The 12553-nt window shown below is 55.7% G+C and overlaps 1 protein-coding gene across 1 annotated transcript in view; it reads left to right on the top strand.

Annotated features, from left to right (window-relative positions):
- Window positions 1-3063, top strand: part of CDH22 (cadherin 22) — a 48096-nt gene extending 45033 nt beyond the window's left edge. The window contains exons 10-11 of the mRNA XM_070941904.1: window positions 1739-1990; window positions 2546-3063. Coding sequence (XP_070798005.1) covers window positions 1739-1990; window positions 2546-3063 — 770 coding nt within the window. The remainder of the gene's footprint in view (window positions 1-1738; window positions 1991-2545) is intronic.
- The last annotated feature ends 9490 nt before the right edge of the window (window positions 3064-12553 follow it).

Genomic DNA, 12553 nt, shown 5'->3' with positions numbered 1-12553 from the left:
CGATTCGGCTTCCGCCCACTGTTCTTCTGGCTCCCTCTCAACGAGGTTCAGGACCCCAAAGCAATTCCTTGAGTCATGCTGAGGAAACCGCTTGTGGGTTCTTCTGCTTTCGCTCGGCTTGGAAGCTGCCCGCAGGCTGCTTGTGCATCGGCCCACCGTCATCCCCTCTCCATGTCTTTGCATTAGAACCGAGCTCCATCTCCTCAGAGCTACAATGCAGTCAATTCGATTCATGCTTCCTCCGTCTGGTGGTGTCCATGTACAGAGAGAGCTTTCTGGTGGTTGGGAGGCTGCATCAGCAATGAAGAAATAATTAGATTGGCAGAAACTGATAACTCGTCCTCCGGCTTCATTTAAGTTTCCTGCTTCGGGTTCCAACTGTGTTTTCCTCCCAACTATTTCCAGCATTGGCATTTTGTTCCTAACTAGGAGCAGCCCCCCCCCCCTTGCACGGTCTGTCAGTTTCAGATGCAGCTTGACCATAAAATCCCCCCCTCCTCCTCCTCCTCCTGCGTTGGAGGTTGGAGCACAAACATGTATGAGTGTCAAATTAAAGGGTTGTCCACGGTCTAATTGACATTATTTGGTCCCTGATTGCCTTGTGGCCCAGATCTTCTCTCACTATGCCCTTCCTAAGGATAAAAGCAGCCCCAGCCCTGCTTTGTTCTCCGTGTCCTGAGCATGAAAGGCTGCGATCCTCTGACCCAAAGTGCTGGGTGCGAGTCCATCTCCATTTGCTGATGCCCGAGGTGTCATTTGTAGTCGTTTCCTTTCATCTGGCTCTCTCTGTTTGCACTGCTTGCATCTCACATTTGCACTGTAATTCTTCTTCGGATTTGCTCCTCCTCTCCAGCAACGTCCGGAAGGCTTGAAGGCAGCCGTGTCATTCAGACTCTGAAAGATGCTCAGCTGCTCCTCGGAAGGAGCAGGTTGGAAGGACTCATCAATTGTACTTTCTACCCGCGTGTCTTTCCTGCTCAAGTCCAGGGGTGCTTCGCCATGTCCTCCTGCCAGGCAGGATGAGCTGAGTCTGTCACGAAAGCCATGCCCTCCCCCGGCATCTCTCTGTATCGCTGCTGCCGCTGGAGTGACCATCATCCCTTGGGTGACCCTGCAGAGAATAACATCTACTCGTGGCCTCCTCTCCCAACAGGCTTCACACCTCCCAGGGGTTGAGGGGGAGATATACAAAAGGCAACCAGAAAAAGTTGAAAGCAGCATAAAAGCCTTGGGGGCTCCTGAGGCCATCTAGTCCAACCCTCTCAGATCAGCAACCCAAATAAAAGCATCCCATTGCCAAATGGCTGCCCAGGCTCCTCTTCTAATCCAAGCAATGGAGAGGACCCCTCCCCCACCTCTTTGGTTCCAACTGTCTCTTGGCCATCAGCCTCTGTCCCAGACTCTCTTCGGCTGAGGTTCCCAGCCCAAGGGGGCACCCCCCTCCATAGCTTTCTGCAAGATGGGCATGGTGCATCCAGGGGCCTCTGCCCCCCCTCCACTTCTGCTCCAGCTGGCTTCCTCCTGCAAAGGATTAAGGGGGGGAGATTTGGGGGGGGCTCCCTAACGGGTTGTCTCACCTATTTCCAGCCAGCCAGCTCTGGCCACTCCACCAAGGGACAGGCGTGGTAAGGCATGTGGGTGGCAGGGCCAGAGGGGGTGCCATCTCCCTTCTGGGGGCCTGCAGGGGATGACTCTCGCTGGCACTCTCTCACTTCTCCTGGTCTCGCTCCCTCTCCAGACGACACGGCTGGGCTGCACACTCAGCACCTGGGCTTCAACCGGCAGGAACAGGACCTGTTCCTGCTGCCCATCCTGGTGGTGGACAGTGGCCCCCCTGCCCTCAGCAGCACGGGCACCCTCACCGTCCGCATCTGCGGCTGCGACAACACTGGCACCATCCAGTCATGCAACACCACTGCCTTTGTGGTGTCCCCTTCTCTCAGCCCTGGTGCCCTCATCGCCCTGCTGGTCTGCCTCCTCATCCTCGTAGGTGAGTGTCCCCCCCCCGGGCACCCCTTGATTCTCTGACGCTCCGCCCCTTGCAACACACTTCCCCAGGAGGCCGCCTAGCTGAGGAGGTGCCGCCAGGAGGGCTTGCAGCTGGCATGGCAACGTCCTGCCCACAGCCCATGTCACACCGGTGGGAATTTTTTTGGGTGGGATCAGAGCCAGAAGCAGCCGCCCAAGCCGGCTACTGCTAGGGGCTGCTCAGGTCCTTTTTGCTGCGCCTGGTGCAGCCCCCAGTCAGACCAGCCCCAATTCGCTGCAGGTGGGCTTCCTGCCCTGAGTTCAGGGGGCATGAGATGAATGAAGCCTGTCTGCAAGCCCCCCCCCTCCAAGCTGATTCCTATGAGCTTTCAGGGCCTGCTTCGTGGGGGTCAGCCGGGGAGGGGGGCCTGGGCCATCTCTGGGTCCCGGTGGGGTGTGCAGGTGCCAGTGGTAGCCTCTGCTCAGATGGTTGGGGGTGGGGGTGCCAGCCCTTGCCAGGGGGGGCTTCCACTACCTGCCTCTCTCTCCCCATATGCCTCCCCCCCTCTCGCTGCAGTGCTGGTCCTCCTGATCCTGGCCCTGAAGCGCCACCAGAAGGGGCACCTGCCTTCCGAGGAGGATGAGGACATGCGTGACAACGTCATCAAGTACAATGATGAGGGGGGGGGCGAGCAGGACACTCAGGCCTACGACATGTCAGCACTGCGCAGCCTCTATGAGTTTGGCGAGACCAAGGGGGGGGATGAGAAGGGGGCACCCCCACCGCCCTCAGAACTGCACTCCTTGCCCCAATGGCGCCAGGCGCCGGACCTCGACTTCTCCCTCTTCAGAGACTACATCCGCCGTAAAGTGGGGCAGGCGGACAGTGACCCCTCCGTGCCCCCCTACGACTCCTTCCAGACTTATGCCTTCGAGGGGGCCGAGTCCCCACTGGCCTCCCTCAGCTCTATTGCTTCCCGCTCGACAGGCTCCGAGCAGGACTTCTCCTATCTCAGCGGCTGGGGGCCGCGTTTCCGGCAGCTGGCCACACTCTACGCCGGGCCCCGGGCCGAGGAGGGCAGCCGGGAGACCTAGGCCCGGCCCAGTGGGGGGCCAGAGTGCTGCTGGAGCAGGGCTCCTTGGGGGCCCCAGGTGCCTGTCCAGGGACTTTGGGGGCTTGGTGCGAGGAGGGTGGCCTGACCACCAACACAGCCCCTTGGAGCCCCGCCCTCCTCCATTAAGGCTCTCCCCCTCCCTGGAGGAAGGACCGGTGCCAGGCGGCTCCTCTGGCAAATTATCATTTAAATAGATCTGTGTCAGAAGAGAGCTGCCAGGGAGGGGGGGAGGGGGGGCACCTTTTGTTGCCAAATTGATTTTGTCCCTTGATTTTCAGCCTTTGACAAGCTTTGATCTGTTAAGCAGCGCCTCTGCCAAGAGCCTCCTTGCTGGGGGGCTCTCAGTCCCCCTCTTGCTGTGGGGGGGCACCCAGCCCTGGCTCCTGGCCAAATGCTCAGGCCAGTCCGCAGCTCTGTGGTCCAGGCGCAGACGCTCTCCCTAGCCTCCCTTCCCTGTACCCTCTGCTGTGGCCACTGTCCAGAGGCCCCAGGACCCTGCCCCCCCTCCTCTGCACGCTGGGATGTGGGGAGCCAGAGGCAGCAACCAGCCCCCTTTGTGCCTGCAGCCTGCCTGGGAGATCCTCGGGCCCCAACTCCATTTGGAAGAGGCCCTGGGGCAGCTGGGGCAGCCAGTCCAGGGTTCCGGTACCAGAGGAATCCCTCAGCCCTGCCTTCGGGGCATTTTCTAGGCGGCTGCCCCCCCCCCCTTGACTGAGAGGCCTCGTCTCAGGATATCTGCCCACCCCTTCCCCTCCCCCCCCACCCCTCTGACCACTGTGACTCCCCTCCGGCCCTTCTGCCAGGGGTGGAGTGGAGGCTGTTTGCCCTCCAGCTCAGGAACTTCCATGGTTCTTTTCTGGCCCCGGGTGGGGAGCCAGCCCCCTCCCCCTGGGTAACAGGAGCAGCCAAGCTCCCGGGGTAGGCAAGGGGCCAAACAGGGTATCTGACATTTTCCATCCAGCTTCCTTCCACGACTGCTGCACGCAGAACTGCCATTGGGGGGAGGGGTGACATGGACACCCCGCCAACACTGCAGGCACTGAGCCCTCCCTTCCCCTGCCCCACGTGGGGAGGAGCTGGCAGCTCCCCTGGAAGGCCCGAGCCTTGTGAGCCTCCAAGGTCCTTCTGGGATGTGAAATAAACTATTTCCTTCTCATCTGTGGGGCCTCCGTTCTGATTATTAGGGTGGGAATGGCCCAGGTTGGCACCTGGACAATTACAGGTTCTTGGAGACGGGGAGGGAGGGAAGGGCCCCTTTGTGAACTGAGCCTCAGGGAGGGCCTGGGGGGGGGCTCTGTCTGCAGCTGGAGCCTTTGTGCTCTCTGCCCCACTTTTGGCCCCCTGCTAGAGGCCCCCCTTGCCCCAGACAGACCTTTTGAGTATGCTCAAAGCCCCCACTTTCCCCTCTCCCCACCTTAGTTCCATCCCCAAAGAGAGGGACCCCTACCCAAAGTCTCTGCTGCTTTGAAGCCAGCAGGGCCTCAGATATGGAATCCCCCCCCCCTCAAGCAGAGGTCAGGCTTTGGGCAGAAGGGCCCCCCACCCCTTTTGCACCAGCCGCAGTTCAGCACTTGCTTTTCCTTCTTTGATTTGGGCTGTCAGAGTGTGTTTGTGTGCATGGGTGTGTGTTTGAGTATGTGGCTTCTAGGCCAGAAGCCCAGGGGGCTCTTCAGTTGCGGAGGAGTGAGCAACGTGGGGCCCTGCCAAGGCCGGAGGGTCCCAGTGACTTCTGCCAGCCATCAGTCTGGCATTTCTTCCTTTGACAATCCTGTCTTCTCGGGGGGGGGGGAGGAGATGGGAGGGGTCCAAAAGCAAGGAAAGGGAAAAAAACTTCTTTCGCCCACTTTATTTATTTCCTGCCAACCTCAGACTCCCACGGACTGTCCAGGAACGGTGTTGCCCCTGGGAGAACTTGGCTTCCTGGCCAAGAGATGCCAGGCACAGTGTGGGTGGGTAAGGCAGCCTCCTCCAGGGCCTGTTAGGGGGCAGCAGGGTGGTCCCTGCAGGAGGGGGATGGAGTGGGGGCTTCTCTGGCAGAAGGCATGGCTTGGATAAGGGAAGTGTGTGCTTGTGTGTGGAGGTGGGGGAGACTCCTCCCAGCCCTATGAGTCTATAATCAAAAGAAGTACATAAGTTTCCCTCCTGAAGCAAAAGTCACTTGCAAGATCCATTGATTTATGATTTCAACTTATAGGGCTACCCGATTCACTGTGACGCTGGGCAGCTTGTGGAATAAAAATGGGGCCTTGGTACGTTGAACCTAAATAAATAAATGCCATATATCCAGAGGAAACAGACATAAGAGAGAGAGGAGCTTGGTGCTCTCTGAGCTTGGTTGCTGTCTTGCAGACGGTTCATTCAGATGTGACTTGAGAGTCACATAACAAACTTGGTCCAGTCCGAATGGGCTCCCAGATCGAACCCATAGCCTCTGGGAAAAGCCAGGAAGGAAAGCTGGCCTGGGACTGTTCCAATTGGGGGGGGGCAGTGGGAGCCCCTAGTCTCCGAGAGCAAGAGCTGTGTTGGAAAAGGATGGGGGATCCGGGGTGGGAAAGGCCTTGTCTGCAGGCTGAATAGAAGCCAGCCGTGTGATCCATCGGCAAAGGAGGCAAAGACAGTTGCCCGCCGCTCCATAGCACCATTGCATAATTGGGAAATATTCAATCCACTCTAGGCTGCACTGGTCAGATCACAGAATGCCACGTTTTAAGGAGGATTCAGAGCAATGGAATGGAATGGAATGGAATGGAATGGAATGGAATGGAATGGAATGGAATAGAATAGAATAGAATAGAATAGAATAGAATAGAATAGAATAGAATAGAATAGAATAGAATAGAATAGAATAAATTGAGACTCAGAGCGGCATTGTAAGCTGCCCTGAGTCTCCAGAGAAAGGCGGCATATAAATTGAATAAATGAATAGACTAGACTAGACTAGACTAGACTAGACTAGACTAGAATAGAATAGAATAGAATAGAATAGAATAGAATAGAATAGAATAGAATAAATTGGAAGGGACCTTGAAGGTCTTCTAGTCCAACCTCCTGCTCAGGCAGGAAACCCTATACTATTTCAGACAAATGGTTGTCCAATCTCTTCTGAAAAGCTTCCAGTGCTTCTGGAGGCAAGTTGTTCCACTGATTAATTGTTCTCCCTATCAGGAAATTTCTTCTTAGTTCTAAGTTGCTTCTCTCCTTGATTAGTTTCCACCCATTGCTTCTTGTCCTGCTCTCCGGTGCTTTGGAGAATAGCTTGACTCCCTCTTCTTTGTGGCAACTCCACAAATACTGAAACACTGCTATCACATCACCCCAATCCTTCTTTTCATCAAACTGGACATATCCAATTCCAGCAACTGGTCTTTATATGTTTTAGCCTCCAATTATCTTGGTTGCTCTTCTCTGCACTTTCTAGTCTCAACATCTTTTTTACATCGTGGTGACCAAAACTGGATACAGTATTCCAAGTGTGGCCTTACCAAGGCTTTATAAAGCGATAGTCACATTTCACGTGATCTTGATTCTATCCCTCTGTTGATGCAGCCTAGAATTTGTGTTGGCTTTTTTAGCAGCTACTGCACACTGCTGGCTCATATTTAAAATGATTGTCCACTAGGACTCCAAGATCTCTCTCACTGTTTCTTCTGTTGAGCGAGGTATCACCTATTGCAACAGATAAGGTTCAGAGAAGGTTGGGGGGGGGGGGGGGGGTTTACAAATCAAGCCCTCCAGGAAGGAACTCTGCACATTTAACCTTGAGCAGAATCATAATTCAAACTTTTGGAAAGTCAGGATTGGGGGCTCTTGTTCCAGAGGGAAAGACGGGGAGGATGAGGATGGGGAGGGTCCCCTCCCCCTCATGGTAAACACCTTGATGGTGTTCAGTGCCATCACCCACAATGTCTGCCTAGGCTGCGTGTTGGAGGGACCATTTATGGCTGACTCCCTTCTCTCTAAGTGGGGCAGTAGCTATGGGGGCAGAAGGGCTGAGCCCAGAGCTGTTCCTTCCTGGGTGCCACAGGGCTCAGTCCTTTGCCCCACTCCTTTGGCCCTAGGAGTTTGCTGGGAGAGGTCCCCCACAGATTGGGTGGGGTTCATGAGTAAATGACCAATCTCCAAGCCAGGCATCTTCATCCTGATTCAGGCCAGGGACTCTGTGGACGTCTTGCGTTGGCATCGAAGTGGCTGTGAGGAAGAGCAGCCTTTGAGGAGGGCTGGGGACTAGAGTGGGCACTGAGCGCAGAGCGCCAGGGTTCATGAAGGTCCCTCTAGCTGCATAATGCCAACTTGGCAGCTGTTGCCCTGGTGGTCAGCAGGATCCCAGATCCGACTCGAGGTGCTTTCCATCTGAGAGCTTACACAACTGTAGAAACCACCCGATTCAGACAGATTCTGCCAGATCATCTAGAGAGCCCTATTTCTACAGGGGTCGGGTGAGGTCTGGAGCTCGCAGGTCCTCCAGCCATTGAAGAAGTTTGACCCAGCTGCCCCAAAGCTTCTCCTGGCATTCCAGGAAGCCGGGAAGACCCTTCTGTTTTGGGAAGGTGCCTGGCACTTATAAGGGGGAGGGGGCTCGTCAGCTGCAGCAAGTTAGCTTTTGCTGTGGCTTTGATGCTGGTGTTGGTGGGGTTGAAATGCTGTGGAAAACCAGGGTCCGCACCCATTGTGGCTGAAGCAAGATTGGGGGGTGCACTGCAAGGATTTCGGGTGGGAATCATGTCGTGATTCTAGAGCTTGTTCACCCAGCTGCCCCTCCCCTTTCTCTTCTGTTCCGCTTGGCCAGGTTTGATCAGATCAGAGGCAGCCCCAACACTGGGGCGGGGGGGGGGTGTTTCAACCCTGGAGGGAGGGGATTCTGGGCTCTCCGCTGCTGCCCCGCCCCTAACCCAGCATGTCGTCTTCTCCCCTTGGCCGGAGTTCTCTGCGCGGACTTCAGGCTGCCCGTCCAGGACCTTTGCTGACCCCCCCTTTCCCGCTCCCCACCCCCGGACAGGCCCGGTTGTGTTCCGGCGCTCCGCGCCTGCGGGGCATGGAGCGCCCGGAGGCAGGAGGGAGAATTTGCTGAAACGTAGGGACGGCCCTTCCCCCACCCAACCCGTAATCTGCTCTAAACGGCTGTGCCCGGGTCCAATCAATAGGCAGCTGCTCGCGGCGGCTCCGGTGTAATTCACGGTAATTGCAGCGGCAGTTTTGGGAAAATGACTCCGGAGCTGCAGGAGGCTCCGGGAGGGGCTTGAGGGCACGACCCTGGGGCCCAGGTCTCTGCTGGCTGCTCTTCCTCTTTGGAGCAGGGGGGAGGGGAAAGCTGCCTCCCCGGCCTTTGGGGGGAGCAGGTTAGGCGTGCGCGGGTAAGGGGGCAGCGGGACTGGAGGACACCCCCCCATGCAGCTGGCCTTCTATTTTGGCCTTGAACCGTTGCCTCAAAAGGGGGTCGGGGTGTGTAAAAGAGCAGCGGATGCTAGGAACTCGGAGGGCGGGTCAGGTAGCTGTCCGGGTCCGCCGGGCAGCGACGCAAGGTTTCTCCGCGGGAGAAGGGAAGCAGATCCGGGGGAGCGGGCTCTTGCTCTTTCCGATCCTAAGGCTTCGGGCCCGCTTCCCTCCTTCTCTCCCGCCTTCTCCTCCATCCTCGAACCAGTTGGGGCAGGGAAGCCGGGAGACTCTCGAGGTCGAGCGGTTCCTGCGGTGCAGCCGTCCCGTCCGTCAGCCTCGGGACCCAAAGGAGGTGTAGAAGCCTCCTCTCCAGATGGGCCAGGTGTAGCTGCTCCTGGGCACCAACGCCTACTGAGCACCATGGGGGGAGAAGGCGATTGCTTGGGGACATGCAGGGAGCAGGGTGGGCTTCCCCACCAGTCTTCCTAAAGGGGCCAAGAGGTGATCAGAGCCTCCCCATGGACCCTTTACCCCCTGGGCTGAGAGAGAAGCCCCTCCTTATCAGTCACTTGCAAAGGCAGCTTGACTTGGAACAGAGGAGATCTTCAAGGCCATCCAGCATCCACATCTGGGCCTTGGGAAAGACTCCATAGGCAGACAAAATTGCCAAATCCAGTCTGAACATCTGGCCGACTGTGCCACAAACCATAATAAAGATGAGATACAGATAAAATTAAAGGAAGAGACACTGAAGAAGAAGACAAAAAAACCAGCACCCTCCATCCCCCAAAGAACAAATGGTAGAAGAACATGAAGGCAGGTACAAGCCCAAGCAGGAGACGGCGCTTGGCTCTCCCCGCAGAGGGTGGCCGGAGCACCTTGTGCACTGCCAGACTGGGACTTATCCCCAGAGGTGCTCCTCTGGAACGGAAAGTCTGGCAATGGCCCAGAATCTTCCAACAGACCTTCTCTCACCTGCTGGTTTTCGGGGGTGGGGGTGGGGCGAGAAAGGATGAAGAAATCACTGCTGGAGGGGTCTCCAAAGGGGGTGAGGCTCACAGTGGGGAAATGAAGGCAGGTGTGTGTGTTGCTTCAGCCTTCAGAAGGAACAGAAGCTCACCCGAGATGTTGGAAAGAAGAAAGAGGAGGCCTTTTGCTGTGTAGGAACAAGAGAGGAAGTTGGACGCCTGGGGACTCTCTTCTCACCTGAGGAGCCGAGCTTTCAGGGGAGGACGGTGGGGCAGAGAATGGTGAGAGAGATCACAAACAGATCCTTTGAGTCCCTGGAATTGGGAACCGCAGCCGTTCTCCCCAGTCGTCAGGAGGAGGAGGAGAGCAGTCGTGCTGGAGCAGCCGGTGGGAAGGGAGGGGGGGGCTCTCAGCCCTGCTGCGCCTTATTTGGGGCAGGAGGAGCTGAACATGGGGCCCTGGGGCGCTCATTCCCCACTCACCCAGGCACCGGCCACATGCTCCAGCTGGGGCTGCCCTTAAAGATGCCAGGAAGCTTCAGAGGGTGCAACATGGCTGCTCCCAGTTCCCTCCCAGCAGGCACACATCGCATCCATTTTGCGGACCCTTCATTGGCTTCTCCCAAGTGCAATGTGAAGTGCTGGTTTGAAAGCCCTTTGTTGCTTGGTGCCCACCTGCCTGCCAGGCTGCACCTCTGCTCTGCACTCGGAGGGCTTGGGCAGACCTTCTCCCCTTGGGGAAGCAGCTGGCTCTCTCCCATTTGGGGGAGATTTTTGGGGTGGCGTCTTTCCTCAGACCAACCCACGGGAGTGGTCTCTTGCAAGAAGTGCCGTTGCCCCCCCTTCATCAGCCCCTGGAAGCCTTAAAGGGAACAGTGGGGGGGGGAAGCACTTGGGTGCTTGTGCAGATGCTGCATTTCTATTGTAAGTTTCTGTATCTTTGATTTTTACTGTTATTTATTGTTTTTCATATGTTGTGGGCCACCGAGAGCCTGCTTGGCCATATAAAAATGATAAACAACAATAAAGTAAATGTCCAATTTTTTAGAAGGAGCGGAGATAGCGTAGAAAACTGCAGACTATGGGTCTGTGGGGATGGTGAAAATAATGCACTGACTACTTGGAGCCAACGTGGGTTGCTAATTGACCAAACATGGCTACCTCCCTATTTGCATCTCTCTCTTCTCACAAGGAGCCCCAGCTAGAGAGGACTCTGCTCCTGGAGGAAGGAGGGGGCTGGGACGCAGGGCAGAGAAGGAGGCAAGCTAGGAGAGATCTTGGGGAGTCCTGGGGACCAGGAGGGGTTCTGTCCCAGGGCCCCAAAGGGATTCTCTGGGAAAACCTCTGGAGCACCGGTGAGGTCTCAGAAGGCTTCACCAAGACAGCAACTGTTGGCCCCATCTTTAAAAAGGGACCCCCCCCCAGAATGCTCCACCACAGATTAATGGCTGTACTTGGCAAGGCCTCCAAACAGGGTGTTTATGAGTGCCTGCTTAGGTAGGTGAACAATTGAGAGAACTCAGCAAGGGGTCACCCCGAAGTTTAGTGCCAGACTAACCACATCCCCTCTTTGATCCATACCAACTGAAACCACGGGAGGGTTGCAGACATATTTCTCACCTGGACCTTGTAAAGCCTTTAACAGAATAGAACAGAATAAGGGCGGGGCCTTCTAGAGGTCTTCTAGTCCAACCCCCTCCTCTAGCAGGAAACTATTAACATTTCAGACAAATAGTTGTCCAATCTCTTCTTGAAAGCCTCCAGTGATGAAGAACCCACAACTTCTGAAGGCAAATGGTTCCACTAGTTAATTGTCTCTAGGTTGGATCTCTCCTTGATTCCTTCCTATCCATTGCTTCTTTGTCCTGCCCTCTGGTGCGTTGGAGAATAGGTGATCCCCCCTCCTCTTTGGGGCAGCCCTCCAAATATTGGAAGACTGCTATCATGTCACCCCTAATCCTTCTTTTCTCTAGACTAGCCAGACCCAATTCCTGCAACTGTTCTTCCTATGTTTTAGCCTCCAGTCCCCGGATCGTCCTTGTGGCTTTTCTCTGCACTCTTTCCAGAATCTCAACAACCTTTTTTATATCATGGCATCCCAAACTGGATGCAGTATTCCAAGTCTGGTCTTACATGGCACTTCAACAGGGTGGCTCACAATATTCAGCTTCCAATGAATTAGATGATGCCACTTTTGGACAGACCCACAAGTGGCCGGAGGACCAAACCCAGGGAAAGCTCCTTAATCATCTTCCAGAAAGTGTGGAGTGGGGTCTCGGCGGGGTCCGGCCGGGGCCTGTTTTTATGAATAACTTGGGAGAAGGGAATGGAGCAGGCCGTTAAAGAGTCTGCAGATGAATCAAAGCCCGTCCCTTTAGCAGAGATTAAAACTGGCTTGAGTAGGGGATGAAAAAAGAAAAAAAGGACAACACTGAGCAGGGAGAAATGTGAAGCAGGAAGAATAAAAGGCAGCGGTGTAAAATGGTGGGAACCTGGGCTGGCAGCAGATCTGGGTGTTGGCCAAAATCTCCGTGGGAGCCAGCGATGGGATTCTGCTACTAACAAGGCGGTGCTGGCATGATGGGCATTAGCGGGCAGAGCCCAGGCCACAGGAAGTCAAAGAAGAAGCAGTTGCTCCAGAGAGCAGGTCAGCCCTGTGGGTTAAGCCTGCCAGGAAGGGCATCCCAGTTAGTGGCTAGGGAGAACTTTCTGACAATTTGAGGCACCACCCCCCCCCCCCGGCCCCCAGTGGAACAGGCTCCTGTATGAAGTGGTAAATCCTCCTTCCTAGAAGTCTCCAAAGAGAGCAAGATGGTCACACATCAGAAAGCCTTTGGTAGATTCTGCACCCCATAGGGGTGGACTAGCGGCTCTTGAGTGTTCCTTCTGATTCTCTGTCTCCAGGCTCCTTTGAGTCTAACAAGGCTGGGACTATAAGGGGGGGGGTCTGCTTTTGCAAAGGGCTTGACAAAATTGTCAGTGAAACCCTTGCTGGCTAAATGCTCCCATCTGGCTTGAGTGCTCCCACCTGCAGGGAGGTCAAGACCTAACAGGAATCGCATGGAGTCATAGAATCCTAAGATGAAAGGGATCCACAAGGATCTTTCAGGATCTTCTCTTCCATGAGCA

This window comes from Pituophis catenifer, unplaced genomic scaffold (assembly GCF_029215685.1).
Source record: "Pituophis catenifer annectens isolate HBS135680 unplaced genomic scaffold, rPitCat1.0.hap2 SCAF_3, whole genome shotgun sequence".
Classification (NCBI taxonomy): Eukaryota; Metazoa; Chordata; class Lepidosauria; order Squamata; family Colubridae; genus Pituophis; species Pituophis catenifer.
The sequence above is the reverse complement of the archived record's forward strand: the minus strand, read 5'-3'. Positions and strand labels throughout refer to the sequence as shown.